The 15,445-nt window shown below is 42.5% G+C and overlaps 1 protein-coding gene across 2 annotated transcripts in view; it reads right to left on the bottom strand.

Annotated features, from left to right (window-relative positions):
* The window catches only part of LOC143291244 (chitinase domain-containing protein 1-like), a 212,568-nt gene extending 197,129 nt beyond the window's left edge, over positions 1–15,439 (bottom strand). For both annotated transcript variants that reach the window (XR_013056487.1, XM_076601032.1), the window contains exons 1-10: positions 15,398–15,439; positions 14,196–14,333; positions 13,317–13,457; positions 12,193–12,325; positions 10,243–10,284; positions 9,022–9,128; positions 7,081–7,142; positions 5,531–5,623; positions 4,049–4,147; positions 1,693–1,851 (exon numbers count right to left, since the gene is read on the bottom strand). Coding sequence is in view for 1 of the 2 variants with exons in the window: in XM_076601032.1 (XP_076457147.1) it covers positions 1,693–1,851; positions 4,049–4,147; positions 5,531–5,623; positions 7,081–7,142; positions 9,022–9,128; positions 10,243–10,284; positions 12,193–12,325; positions 13,317–13,457; positions 14,196–14,315 (956 nt within the window). In the remaining variant the exon portion in view is untranslated. The remainder of the gene's footprint in view (positions 1–1,692; positions 1,852–4,048; positions 4,148–5,530; positions 5,624–7,080; positions 7,143–9,021; positions 9,129–10,242; positions 10,285–12,192; positions 12,326–13,316; positions 13,458–14,195; positions 14,334–15,397) is intronic.
* Between the last annotated feature and the right edge of the window lie 6 nt (positions 15,440–15,445).

Genomic DNA, 15,445 nt, shown 5'->3' with positions numbered 1-15,445 from the left:
GTGGTCTGGACACTAGTCATTCGGATGAGACGATAAACCGAGGTCCCGTGTGCAGCATGCACTTAGCGCACGTAAAAGAACCCACGGCAACAAAAGGGTTGTTCCTGGCAAAATTCTGTAGAAAAATCCACTTCGATAGGAAAAAACAAACAAAACTGTACGCAGGAAAAAAATACAAAAAAATGGGTGGTGCTGTAGTGTAGCGACGCGCTCTCCCTGGGGAGAGCAGCCCGAATTTCACACAGAAATCTGTTGTGATAAAAAGAAATACAAATACAAATACAAAACAAATACAAATATATTGGCAGCTGAGCGTCTTAACCATTCTGCCACCTTCCTCCTAAACATGACCAGTAAAATAAATCAGAAATAACAGTGTTTGTTCTGCACAGAAAAGATCTGTTCTCCACTCCTTCCAAAAACAAAAACAAACAAACAACAACAAAAAAATCCACAGCGACTAGTAGCTCCACTGGCTGGCTCCCTGAGACTCGAACCCACTGGCACTCGTTTACTGGTCAGGTGCATGACCACTTACTAATAATAACAAGAGAGGCAAGGCCTTCAAGACTCACTTATGATACTAAAAAAAAAAATCCAAGCTTTTTATGTATTGAGTATAATTTCAAAATGTAATGTTTAAGATGAGAAAGATCAGTTTAAAGCAAATTAACTCCCCTAGCATTAATTACAGAGTAATTTCCCCTTTTTACTATCTGCACCAAAACGTTTGCAAAATAAATAAAACTTCCATGCTTAGCAAAAGAAGTTCCTGTTTGAACAAAAAATGATAATAATGACTGCTCTAGCTGTTGGGTCAGAATATCAGATCAAAGTGCCAAGTTTAAAGAATACAAAAAATATAAATATAACAGTAAATGCAGTTTGCATATAATTAGGCTTCATTCTTTATTTTTTTGTGCCCATACCAGAGGTGCAATATTGTTTTAAACAAGATGACTGGAAAGAACTGAATTTTTCCTATTTTTATGCCAAATTTGGTGTCAACTGACAAAGTATTTGCAGAGAAAATGTTAAAGTTTACCACAGACACACACACACACACACACACACACAGACAACCGAACACCGGGTTAAAACATAGACTCATTTTGTTTACACAAGTGAGTCAATAATAATAATAATAATACATAGTTTTTCTACGGCGCAATATCCAGCACCAATGCTGCTCAAAGCGCCTTACATCATCCAGTTGACTATAAACATGCCTTAAAAAACACATCAACCGCTATCTGACAATGGAAAACATCCAGTGTGTTCACATGAACAAAAAAACTCACTTCGGAGATGAATCAGGTTATACAAGCTATGAAGTAAATAAGGCATAGATAACAAAATCAATTTCACAGAACACACACACATGCGTGCACACACACACACACACACACACACATGCGTGCACACTCACACACAGACACACACACACACACACACTGACATTAAATTTCAACTGCACTAAAAACAAAACTGCATAAGCATTAAGATATTTCTTATTTTCTAACAGAATTCTGTTTGGACATACTAACATGCCTACACACTTACACACACATACCAAAGCACTGTACCCTCACAAACACATGCAAGCACACACGCGCATGCACACGCACACACACACACCACACACACACACACAAAGCGCTGCCACACCCCACCACCACCCCTCACACTCACTGGGTACCCAGGATGGGTTCGACCTTGGTGCCCACGATGTAGTGCGTGCCATAGAAGTTGAGGCCCAGCAGGATCTTGGCCCGATGCTGCTTGTCGGCTGTGGGTGTCAGGGCCTCCACACACTGCCTTACCCAGGGCAGGGGGCCATTGGGGCCCGGCCTGCCACAGTCAGGGTGTGTCTTGGGTCAGTTAGCTCGTGCAGCTTCTCTCTCTCTCTCTCTCTCTTACACATGCACACACACACACATACATACAGGGGGCTATAGGGGCCCGGCCTGCCACAGTCAGGGAGTGTCTTGGGTCAGTTAACTCATGCAGCTTCTCTCTCTCTCTCTTACACATGCACACACACACACACACACATACATACATGGGGCTGTTGGGGACCGGCCTGCCACAGTCAGGGTGTGTCTTGGGTCAGTTAACTCATGCAGCTTCTCTCTCTCTCTCTCTTACACATGCACACACACACACACACACATACATACAGGGGGCTATAGGGGCCCAGCCTGCCGCAGTCAGGGAGTGTTTTGGGTCAGTTAACTCATGCAGCTTCTCTCTCTCTCTCTCTTACACACACGCACACACACACATACATACAGGGGGCCATTGGGGCCCGGCCTGCCGCAGTCAGGGAGTGTTTTGGGTCAGTTAGCTCATGCAGCTTCTCTCTCTCTCTCTCTCTCTTACACATGCACACACACACACACACACACACACATACATACAGGGGGCCATTGGGGCCCGGCCTGCCACAGTCAGGGTGTGTCTTGGGTCAGTTAGCTCGTGCAGCTTCTCTCTCTCTCTCTCTCTCTCTCTCTCTTACACATGCACACACACACACATACATACAGGGGGCTATAGGGGCCCGGCCTGCCGCAGTCAGGGAGTGTTTTGGGTAAGTTAGCTCATGCAGCTTCTCTCTCTCTCTTACACATGCACACACACACATACATACAGGGGGCCATTGGGGCCCGGCCTGCCGCAATCAGGGACTGTCTTGGGTCAGTTAACTCATGCAGCTTCTCTCTCTCTCTCTTACACATGCACACACACACACACACACATACATACAGGGGGCTATAGGGGCCCGGCCTGCCGCAGTCAGGGAGTGTTTTGGGTAAGTTAGCTCATGCAGCTTCTCTCTCTCTCTCTCTTACACATGCACACACACACATACATACAGGGGGCCATTGGGGCCCGGCCTGCCGCAGTCAGGGGTGTGTCTTGGGTCAGTTAACTCATGCAGCTTCTCTCTCTCTCTCTTACACATGCACACACACACATACATACAGGGGGCCATTGGGGCCCGGCCTGCCGCAGTCAGGGAGTGTCTTGGGTCAGTTAACTCATGCAGCTTCTCTCTCTCTCTCTTACACATGCACACACACACACACACACATACATACAGGGGGCTATAGGGGCCCGGCCTGCCGCAGTCATGGAGTGTTTTGGGTCAGTTAGCTCATGCAGCTTCTCTCTCTCTCTCTCTCTTACACATGCACACACACACATACATACAGGGGGCCATTGGGGCCCGGCCTGCCACAATCAGGGAGTGTCTTGGGTCAGTTAACTCATGCAGCTTCTCTCTCTCTCTCTCTTACACACACACACATGCACATACATACAGGGGGCCATTGGGGCCCGGCCTGCCGCAGTCAGGGAGTGTCTTGGGTCAGTTAACTCATGCAGCTTCTCTCTCTCTCTCTTACACATGCACACACACACACACACACACATACAGGGGGCTGTTGGGGCCCGGCCTGCCACAGTCAGGGTGCGTCTTGGGTCAGTTAGCTCATGCAGCTTCTCTCTCTCTCTCTCTTACACACACACACACACACACACACACACACACACATACATACAGGGGGCTGTTGGGGCCCGGCCTGCCAGAGTCAGGGTGTGTCTTGGGTCAGTTAGCTCATGCAGCTTCTCTCTCTCTCTCTCTTACACATGCACACACACACACACACATACACATACATACAGGGGGCCACTGGGGCCCAGCCTGCCGCAGTCAGGGAGTGTCTTGGGTCAGTTAGTTCATGCAGCTTCTCTCTCTCTCTCTCTCTTACACATGCACACAAACACACAGAATGACCACATGCACACACATACACACTCACTCTCACACACACACACACACACACGCACAAACAGACACACGCACTCTCTCTCACACACACATACACACACAAACAGACACACACACTCTCTCTCTCTCTCACACACACACACATACAGACACACACACTCTCTCTCTCTTTTTCTCTCACACATACACACACAAACAGACACACACACTCTCTCCCCTCCAGCACACACACACACACACACACACACTGCATACCTGCCCCCAGAAGAGTAGTCATAGGTCATGAGACTGAAAAAATCCACTTTGTCCACCAGACTCCTGAAGTCGTCAGCCACAAACATCCCTGGGGAACCACTGGACAGCCAGGGTCACAGTAAAGTGACTTCATCCATCATCATTATCATTAACATCATCATCACCATCATTATAATCACCATCATCATTATCATCATCAAGTCCTCAGCCACAAACATCCCTGGGGAACCACTGGACAGCCAGGGTCACAGTAAAGTGACTTCATCCATCATCATTATCATTATCATCATCATCACCATCATTATCATCACCATCATCATTATCATCAACAAGTCCTCAGCCACAAACATCCCTGGGGAACCACTGGACAGCCAGGGTCACAGTAAAGTGACTTCATCCACCATCATTGTCATTATCATTATTGTTATCATCATCATTATCATCAACATCATTGTCACCATTATCATCATCATTATCATCAACAAGGCCTCAGCCACAAACATCCCTGGGGAACCACTGGACAGCCCTGGTCATAGTCAATGACTTCATCCATTATCATTGTCATTATCATTATTGTTATTATCATCATCATTATCATCAACATCATCGTCACCATTATCATCATCATTATCATCAACAAGTCCTCAGCCACAGCCTGGAGGTCTATTGAAAAGCCCAGATCTCAGTCAGTCAGTCCATTCCATCATCATCATCAACATTAACACTGTCATCGTCATCGTCACCATCATCATTATCCACCCACAAATATCCCTGGGAAACCACTGGACTGCCCAGGTCACAGTGAGTCACTTCATCCGTCAATATCATCATCACCATCATCATCGTCACCATTATCACCATCACTATCATCATCGTCTCCATTATCACCATCACCATTGTCACCATTATCATCGTCTCCATTATCACCATCAAAATCATCGTCACCATCATCATCATCACCATCATCATTGTCACCATAATCACCATCATCATCGTCTCCATTATCACCATCACCATTGTCACCATTATCATCATCGTCACCATCATCATTGTCACCATTATCATCATCGTCACCATCATCATTGTCACCATTATCACCATCATCATCGTCACCATCATCACCATCACCATTATTACCATCATCATTGTCACCATTATCACCATCATCACCGTCACCATTATCACCATCATCATCACGATCATCATGGAGTTCTCAGCCACAAAGGTCCCTGGTGTACCACTAGACAGCCCAGGTCACAGTCAGTTATTTCATCCATCACTATCATCATCATCATCACCATTATCATCATCATCACCATCAATATCAATAAATCCTCAGCCACAAACATCCCTTGGGAACCACCAGACAGCCCGAGTCATAGTCAGTCGGGTCCATCCATCACTATCACCATCATCATCATCACCATTGTCATCATTATCATCATCATCATCACAATGAAGTATCAACGAAAAGAGCCTTACTTTGCCTGCACTGCGGGCGGTATGACCAAAGTGATGGACTTCTTGGCTTTATGCATGGCGTCACTCAGGTGACCAATGAAGTGAGCAATGTCGCTGCAACAACACAGAAAGCATACCACAGTCACACACATGCCTTATCCGGCCGGTGGCCTTGATTCAAGATAAAGTACCGTAAAGCTCGGTCTGTAAGCCGCAACTTTTTCGCGACTTTTTCTCCCAGCTTCAACCTCTGCAACTAATAAAATGAAGCGGCTTATTTGACGATTTTAACGATCCCAGGAGTGTCACGTTCTCATCTGTTCTACGCTTACCTTCAAGTTCAACTCACCAAAAACATGATTTCTGTTCATGAATTTTTGGATGAGCCTCAGGTTAGTGTGCAAACTGTTCACGTTTTATAAATCAAATCCGCACACATTAAAGCCTTCAGATCAGCATTCAGTTCTACTCTGCTCAAACGAACACCCTCATCATGTCAAAAACATGACGAAATGCCTATGATGCAGCCTTCAAATTGAAGGCGATCGACCTAGCAGACGACAGCGCAAGCGACGAACCAGCAACGACCTCCACCTTGCGTTCATGTTCATCAAGCGAAAAGTGAGGCTGAAGCCAGTGACAAGATGGTGGAGAAAGGTGTGCTGGTTCTCTTCAACTCAGGCACTGAAGGTGAAACACTTTCTCTTTCCTCCTCCCTCTCTTTCTCAAACACACACACATGCACCAACACCAAATTACCGTAAAGTTCGGTCTATTGAGCGCACTGGTACATAAGCCGCACCCACTAAATTTTGGAAAAAAATTAACTTTATACATACATAAGCTGCACCGGCTTATAAGCCGCACTTATTTCCTCTACCAGAACACATTTTCGATAGGAAAAACAAATAAAAAAACTGCACGCAGGAAAAAATACAAAAACAAGAGAGGCAAGGCCTTCAAGACTCACTTGTGATACACTTAAAAAAAAATCCAAGCTTTTTATGTATTGAGTTTAATTTCAAAATGTAATGTTTAAGATGAGAAAGATCAGTTTAAAGCAAATTATGTCCCCTAGCATTAATTACAGAGTAATTTCCCTTTTTTACTATCTGCACCAAAACGTTTGCAAAATAAATAAAACTTCCATGCTTAGCAAAAGAAGTTCCTGTTTGAACAAAAAATGATAATAATGACTGCTCTTGTTGTTGTGTCAGAATATCAGATCAAAGTGCCAAGTTTAGAGAATACAAAAAATATAACAGTAAATGCAGTTTGCATATAATTAGGCTTCATTTTTTGTTGTTGTTTTTTTGTGGGTTTTTTTGCCCATCCCAGAGGTGCAATATTGTTTTAAACAAAATGACTGGAAAGAACTGAATTTTTTCTATTTTTATGCCTAATTTGGTGTCAACTGACAAAGTATTTGCAAAGAAAATGTCAATGCACACACACAGACAACCGAACACTGGGTTAAAACATAGACTCACTTTGTTTACACAAGTGAGTCAAAAAAGGGAATAATCAATACAAGTGACATACTGTCCACAAAGCAGAATGTGTACACACACCTTTTCAGATTGCCCCCCAGCTGTGACCAGATCTCTATCACCGCTCCAGGAAACTTCTTCTCCTGAAACAGAGAGTAACCCATGAGGCAACCCTTTATTTGAACAATTTGGTTGGGTTTTTGCCGCAGTGTTTTGCCTGGCTCCTTGCTCGCCTAGCAAAATGTCGGACATCCTGCTCAAGATATGCGATCGTGGTGCACTAAAACAGCAAAAATTGCTTTCTTTGGCTGATGCTCAAAAAGAACAGAAGTGTAAATTCAAAGGAGAAGACAGTGATGAACTTTTATCGGTTGATAGAAAATACAGGGAGCAATGAAGAGACTGGTCAAGATACGACTATCAGTGAGTGATGCCAGTGTACAGAGCAGACAACAGAAACGTGAATGAATCATCAGCAGTGAGAGATATTCTTGGCACTCAGCCAACACGGTCTGATGAGAACTGGATAAAGAGACTGTGTGAGAGGGGTGGAAGAGGAGGGGGTGGAGACCGAGGGGGCGTGGCTTCACATCTATATGTTATCACTAGGAGTGGTCACAATGGTTGTGTATATGTCTCTTTTTATTGTGGTTGTTCCAGTATAATTTGTGTGTACAAGCATTATCCATTTGTCTAGAAAATATCATATCATTGTGCAAATTACCTGACTAATGTTTGCAATGAACAACTTGAAAATATGACAAAAAGCAAAACACTGATTTCAAAACAACTGCACGTCATTGAAAATAAATAAAATTGGAAAACATCATATGTTTTGTATTTTTTATTCATTTACCTTTCAGAAAATATATACTTTTATGGGTCTCTCTCCAATAACAAAGCACACAGAATTTTTTGAAAATATACACTGGGTTTTTTTTTTGGAAAAAAACCCTTGCAAATAGATTCCACTTAAATCATACTTCCCGGCCAGGGAAAGAATTAACAAACCATTCTAGAGGACTTAGTAGGTGATGTTCTTAGCATGTTAATTCAGAACAGGCACAACTGAACACTAGCAGCAGTGCAGGGTCTCCTCTGGTATGTGGCCACCTGGCAACCTAACATTGAAGGTTTCATGCGGACTGACGAAGCTGGGACTACGACAGACGAACTCGGCTGTGGCTGCATATGGGGGACTTACAATGAGCAACATGGGAGTGATGTCAATGAAATGGTGCTGATGATGGGACAGTAAATCTATTCCACTCCCTCCCCCACATCACATGAAGCCAGGTGCGGTGACAATAGCATACCCATATACTTATACCAGAAAAAAAGAAAAAGAAAAAAAAGAAAGAAAAAAGATTGAAAAAGTTTGTGAAAGTCCCTTTCTGGTTTATGGAAACAAGAACTTAATCAACACACACACACGGCCGAAAACGGTGTATGGCTGCCTACATGACAGGGGTAAAAAAAACAAAAAACGATCATACACGTGAAATGTTACATGTCTGTGTGAGTGAGTGTGTAAGTGTGCGTGTGCGTGTGTGCGTGACTAGAACCTGACTGAATGACACAGGAAACGAAAGATTGGCACCCATTGGCAGCCACCAGTCGGCTCTACCCAGGTAGGCACGGCAAATGTGCAAATGACTCCTTGTTTGTAAAGCGCTTAGAGCTTGGTCTCTGACTGAGGATAGGCGAGCGTTAAGCATCCATATCGTCATCATTAAATCTGCTTCTAAGGAGCATAAAAAATTATCTAAAAGGAAATTTTCTATCTAAAATTGCATTTAAATAACATACTTACCATGACCCAACTAGTGCAGACTCCGGCAGGGGTCTGACATTCCTGTCCTGTGCAAACTACTATCCGCCTATGCGGAGAAAAAGACAGCAACTACGGCCGATAACCTCCCGGAAGTAGGTAACCTCCCTTTTGTCCCGCTAGCTAGCGCCCTCTTTTGACGGCAATATGCTAAAAAATAAATTAAAAAAAGAATACTATGATGAGCACACCTTGATAAAGCCCACAAGCACATCAATGCAGTCCTCCATGACATCCTCACTGTTAAACACAGCCTGGAAGTCACCAAAGTTCCATCCGTCAAACAGCACACGAGGCACTGAAAAAAACAACAACAAAAAAACCCACACTCAGTTTCAGTTTCAGCAGCTCAAGGAGGCGTCACTGCGTTCGGACAAATCCATATACGCTACACCACATCTGCCAAGCAGATGCCTGACCAGCAGCGTAACCCAACGTGCTTAGTCAGGCCTTGAGAAAAAAAAAAAGGTGAATAAATAATAGATAAGCTTACATAAATAAATAAATAAATAAAACTAAAATAAAAAAATAAATAAATAAATAAACCACACTCAACAATGAATAATAGATGATAATAAAAAATAAAAATAATAAACATAATAAAATCAATATTATCATTATTATTATTAATGATAATAATGGACACTTATTTTCTCAAATTGAGCTCAAAGTGATTCATGTGTACAAAATTTCATTGACTAAAAATCATGAAATAATAAGGTAATTTACACAAACTTCAGTCAGACATCATGACACAAATTGTCCAACTTGCATGCTCACACACACACACACACACACACACACACACACACACACACAGAGCATGGAAAGGACACAGTTTTGAATTGTGTGGTGGACAAAGATATCAGTACTGCTCAAAACAGACGGGTCTTCAGAGAAGATCTGACAGAGGCTGTGGAAGTGGGAGTGTCCAATATCAAATGGAAGGCTGTCCTAAAACCCTCTTGGCTCAGAGAGTGGGAATGTATCTTGGGCAAGACACTCTCCACTATAATCCAATTCTAGCCCTGATAGCTAGTGCATGTGTGTGTAATTGCTGGTATACATGATATAAGGCATCTGCATGTCATGACCACTTAAAGGCCAGCATGTGAAGTCCTTGGACTGAAGTGCAGACCTGCTCATGTCTGAACCCCCTTTGCGTATATAAGCAAACAGAAGGTCAAATATGCATGTTAAAGATCCTGCAATCCATGTCAGCGTTCAGTGGGTTATGGAAACATGTACCCTCCCGAACACAGAGTATAGCTGCCGACACGGGGGGGATAAAAACTGTCATACCTGTAAAAGTCCACTTGTGTACACGACTGAACATGGGAGTTGCACCCCTCGAATGAAGAAGAAGAAAACACTGCAGTCAAGTGACCTTCAACAGCTGATTATTTCCTTACCAACATTGACTTTTCCTCCTTTTGAAACGTCTTTGACCCAACCTGAAAAAAAACACAAAGAAAACATGCATAATATTCTCATATGATCATAAAAACCAATCTCAATACATTAACACAAAGAAAACATGCATCAGATTCTCATATGATCATGAAAAAACAATCTCAATACATTACTAGAACTGTTTCAAATCAAAAGCTAATAAAACAAAACTTTAAATAAGTTTTTTTTTTTCCTTCTGTAGAACTGACAAAAAACACAATACCAGTTGCTTCTGTACTCTGGGTGCCTGTACAACAACTGGAATTGTAATCTGTCTGTCTCAAAATCTGAGAATTTTACTGGTGGCTAACAACTCAGTAGGTTTTTAGAAGTTGCAATCTGAACTAGCATGAGTGCACAGACTGAAAGAAAACTGTGAATCAAGAGATGGATAGATAGACACATGAAAACTTGGTCTTTCGGTTGACAGACTGCAAGTGGATGTTGGGTTGCTGTTGTTTCTTTTTCCTTCCAATCATGCGATAAATGACGCCAGAATATACTCAGTATGATGAAGTATAGCCTCCCCTTGTACTATGTTCATCCTGTTAGTGCTTGGTTAGTTCTCACCAGTCGCCGTGGTGAAGTGGTTATGGTCGTGGACTGACGGCTGGGAGGACGCAGTTTTGAATCCCAGCGGAGGTGCGTCTTTTGGCTCGCAGCCGGCTCCTACCCAGAGTTGAGTGCGCTATGGGGTTAATGGGAAGACTGGGACCACACAGTCGAGTATCATCCACTTTTTTGGGTGTGCTGCTCTAATTTCCTGACCAACACTGCAAGTGTTTGTATCTCTCGGGCCTGGTTGACGTCAGGATATCATTATTTCAAGAAGCGCAGAGTACAGCCTTGTCACGTAGTCCCAAACCTAAATCAGTAAATGGACCTCCATAGCAGCATCGTCATCATAATTATCATCATCGTTATCCTTACTCCTTCTTCATCATCAATATAAAAAAAAGCCCCAAATCATGTGGCTTTCATGCCCTGCTCTCACGGTGACCTGTTTCGATTACTCCTCCACTTCCTTGCTTAGGGGTGAATCTTGTCAATTTCCTCAGTGTCAGTGGATTCATGGGGGACTGCCGTTGGAGGGACATGGTGGTAGTCTCCACTCTGGGGGAGACGCTCACTCAATCTGGCTCTGCCACTAAGCCATTATTGTTGTTAGTATGGGGCTTAGTAGGTGGTGTGCTAAGTACGTTAAATTAGAACAGGCACTACCAAACACCACCAAAGTGATTCAGCAGCAGTGCAAGGTCTCCTCTGGTGTGTGGCCTCCTGGTGACCTAAAATTGATGTTTCCCTGTGGACTGCTGGCACTGGGACTGTGACAGACAAACCCTGGTGTGGCTGTGTATGGGGGACTTGGAATGAGTGGCATGGAAGTACCGGCAATGCCACTGAAATGGTGCAGATGATGGGGCAGCAAAAAAAAAAAAAAAAGTCTTATGTCACAAAGGCTTGCATGGCAATAGCTTATATGCAAAAAATATTTTAAACTTGATTTAAATTTTTAAAATTTATGTGGACTGAACAAGATGTAAGATTACATGGCACTGGCTTTTCTGACAAAAACTTATATGGCAGTGTTTCACCTGACAAAGTCTTGTTAGGCGTTGGTTCACCTGACAAACACTTCTATGGCAGTGGTTCACCTAATGCTTATATGGCAGTAGCTTGATTAAATCTCATATGGAAGTGGTTCTTTTTCGGCAGTGGCTCACCTAAAGCATACATGGCAGAGGTTCACCTACGGCTTATAATATGGCAATGACTCACCTGACTAAGGATTATTTAGCAATGACATACCTGACCAAGACTTATAGAGCAATGGCTCACCTTAGGCTTTTACGGTAGTGGCTCACCAGTCAAAGACCTACCTGGTGAAGGCTTGCAGGGCAAAGTCTCACCTTTGTCAATGTCATGCCCCCCTTCCATGACAAAGGCTCCGCCAGGCTTTCTCTTTATCTGCAGCCACACTGGGGAGATGTGGGTGAACTTTGCTCCAAACATCTTGGCCACGTCATAGCCATGGTTGTTCCACTGCAAGTACACAGTCACATACTTCCTCGCTGTGACCTGCGCTGCATGGACTGTCAGCCACACTTGATGACGTTGTTGACGACAACATAATGAAGACGAAGAGCAAGAACAATAACAACAACGATGACCACAATCGTGATGATGTCATGAAATACAAAGCATATACTGCTGGAAATCACTTAACAGCATGGCATACACACACTGGTCCAACATGGTAAAAAAATAATAATAATAAAAAAAATAAAAAAGATTGAGAAAGAGGAAAAAAAAGAGAGAGAGAGAAAAAAAAAATCAAACTATCTGTAAAAGAAAACCTTTGACTAGTTTGAGCATTCACACAAATCCTAACTATAGGGGGAGGGGAAGGGGGGAGGGGTGTATGTGTGTGTGTGTGTGTGTGTGTGTCTGGGATACATAATAGAAATCATGCACCGATACACATGAACACATGTGTGTACGTACCTAATTTTGGTATAACTGTGTGCATGGGTCTGTCCATATGCTTTTTTTTTTTTTTTTTTTTTTCGGTCCATGGGTACAGCAAGAGACAAGAGTGTGTCTACATAAAATGATAACCAATTACAAAATTACCTAATCTTTTATTCTTTATAATAACTTTATCAAAAGTGATTGAATCAATCTGCTGTGCCTATGAGCATTCTGCTTTGTGTTTGTGAGTGAGTGAGAATGTGTGTGTTTGGGGTGGGGGTGGAGAGAGGGTTTGGGTGTGTGTGGAGTGTGAGGGATTGTACAAGTGTGTGTGTGTGTGTGTGTGTGTGTTCAATTTCATTTAATGTCTATCCACATTAAGTGATATTAGACATTTGGGTGTGTGTGGAGTGTGACGGAGTGTGCAAGTGTGTGTGTGTGTGTGTGTGTGTGTGTGTGTGTGTGTGTGTATGAACCTGTATGCATATGTGCAAAAACAAAACAAACAACTGGAAGAGATAAAACAATATTTTTCATTCAAAGTCTTGGCTCCAGTTCTCACAGGGGTCACATAGCCCAGCACAGGTCCATTGAAGTTCTTCACGCCCTGCTCCAAGGGGGAGAACTTGTCATGTTCCTCCGTCACTTGTTTCTTTTTCAGGTCCTCCACCACCAGGCCCCGGTCCATCACACTGTACACCATCTGACACACACACAGTGCATGTGTACTGCTACTGTGTTAGTCATGACTCTGCTGGTATCCGGGGTTAGTGCATTGAGACTACAGACACACACACACACACACACACACACACACACAGAGTGCATGTGTATCATTAGTCATGATGGTATACAGAGGCTTGTGCATAGAAACTACACACATAGTGACACAAACAAACACACACACACACACTCTCTTTCTCTCTTATACACACACACACACACAAACACACACACACTCTCTCTCTCTCTCTCCCTCACACACACACACACACACACACACACACATATCATCATCTATTTACATATACACTCACTTTCACTGTTTCAGTTTCATTGAGATGGTTTATAAATCTAAGTGAAAATAAACAGGAGATATTTTTCCAGAAATCTAAAAAAAAAAAAGGTATGCTCAGTTGTAGCTGAAAATAAGTAAACAAGGATGCCATCAACCAAAAAGAATGGTAAAATAATAGTATTACTCATTAATAAACAATGATAAAAGAGCTTTTAAAAACATATATGTGAAAGAGAAATCTAATCATAACTCTCTCTCTCCCTCTAGAGAGAGAGAGAGAGAGAATAGTGTGTATGTATGTGTGTGTCTGTATGTGTGTGTGAAAAGCAATATATACAATGTAGATATACAAGTACTATCTTCACCTATGTGTTTAACATGATCCACCGCGCATAAATATATCCGAGTGAAGAAATGCCATACCTCATCATTTTTCTTCTTCTTGCCCTTGTCACTCTTGGAGAGAGTTGCTATGGCAACACCCAGCAGTTCCACCACACACACCACCACCAGTAACCACCTGACTGGCTGTGACAGGTTCATGACCTCACCTGACGTCACCTGGAAGAACAACACATTGTAACAATATCATAAGGCAGGAATTCAAATCAAAATGCTCTTATTAGTGCTCAAATTAATCCAATCTCATGTGTATTACCAGTCAATATATCTATAGGCACCAGTTATCCCTGTATTGCACAAACCTGCTACCTTTTAAACCAGTCAACCGTTCAAGGTGGTGTCAAGTCTACTGACTGACCCACACACAAAGGTGGCAGAGGGAGGTTGGGTGAGTGAGGTGATACTGACATCTCATTGATTCATAAACCCTATGCAAGCATGTTACATGATGTCACCTGCAACAAAGAACAAAAAAATCTAGCAGAGATGTGGCATGGGTACTTTCACTAGACCAGTCCAACTGCACCATTTTGATAATTTTGTTGATCTTAAGCAGCTGGTCAAGCAAGAATTCTTACCTTGCCTGTGAGTGTAATGTTCAGACATGTATATCCTTTGCAAACATGAATGCTTTTTCCATTCATAATGTTGTGGTTTTTTTGTCCCCCTCCCCACCCCCACACCCCCTAATGACTGCATGTTTGTTATATATTATTCATGATCACATTATATGGTGAACCTGTATCTGGGTATGTTTAAAGTAAACAACAACAACAACAACAAATCAAATTTTGTGCACTGAATATTACAGTTTTCATCACATTCATATTTGCTAATAATCTTGATGGTCGTTATTCTTGTGTCAAATTCAGTATTTAAAAAAAATATTCAAAGCAGTCCCAGAAAAAAATAATATGTTTTTTACAGTTATAACGAGTGCAAGCTCATGATATAGTTTGACGGAGTATTTTTACACTAATAACGCTGTCACTGTATCCGTGATTCATTTAATGAACGATGACGTTTACTGTATCTGTGAATGTGAACGTGCATCACAATATCAGAAACGAATGATTGTTAAATCATCATGCGAACACACACCTCCGACAAAGCAAGACTAAAAAATTTTCCTATCCACCTTATTTCGAAACGGATAAAATATCACACATTTCAAACTAAAAGAATGGAAGAAAACATGAAACTTGAAAACAATCAAACATTACGTCTTGAACAAGTCGTCTGCTCACACGTGTAAAAAGACCGGAAGTAAA

The sequence above is a fragment of the Babylonia areolata genome, chromosome 16 (genome assembly GCF_041734735.1).
Source record: "Babylonia areolata isolate BAREFJ2019XMU chromosome 16, ASM4173473v1, whole genome shotgun sequence".
NCBI lineage: Eukaryota > Metazoa > Mollusca > Gastropoda > Neogastropoda > Buccinidae > Babylonia > Babylonia areolata.
Note: the sequence above shows the minus strand (reverse complement) of the source record. Positions and strands in the feature narration are given on the sequence as shown.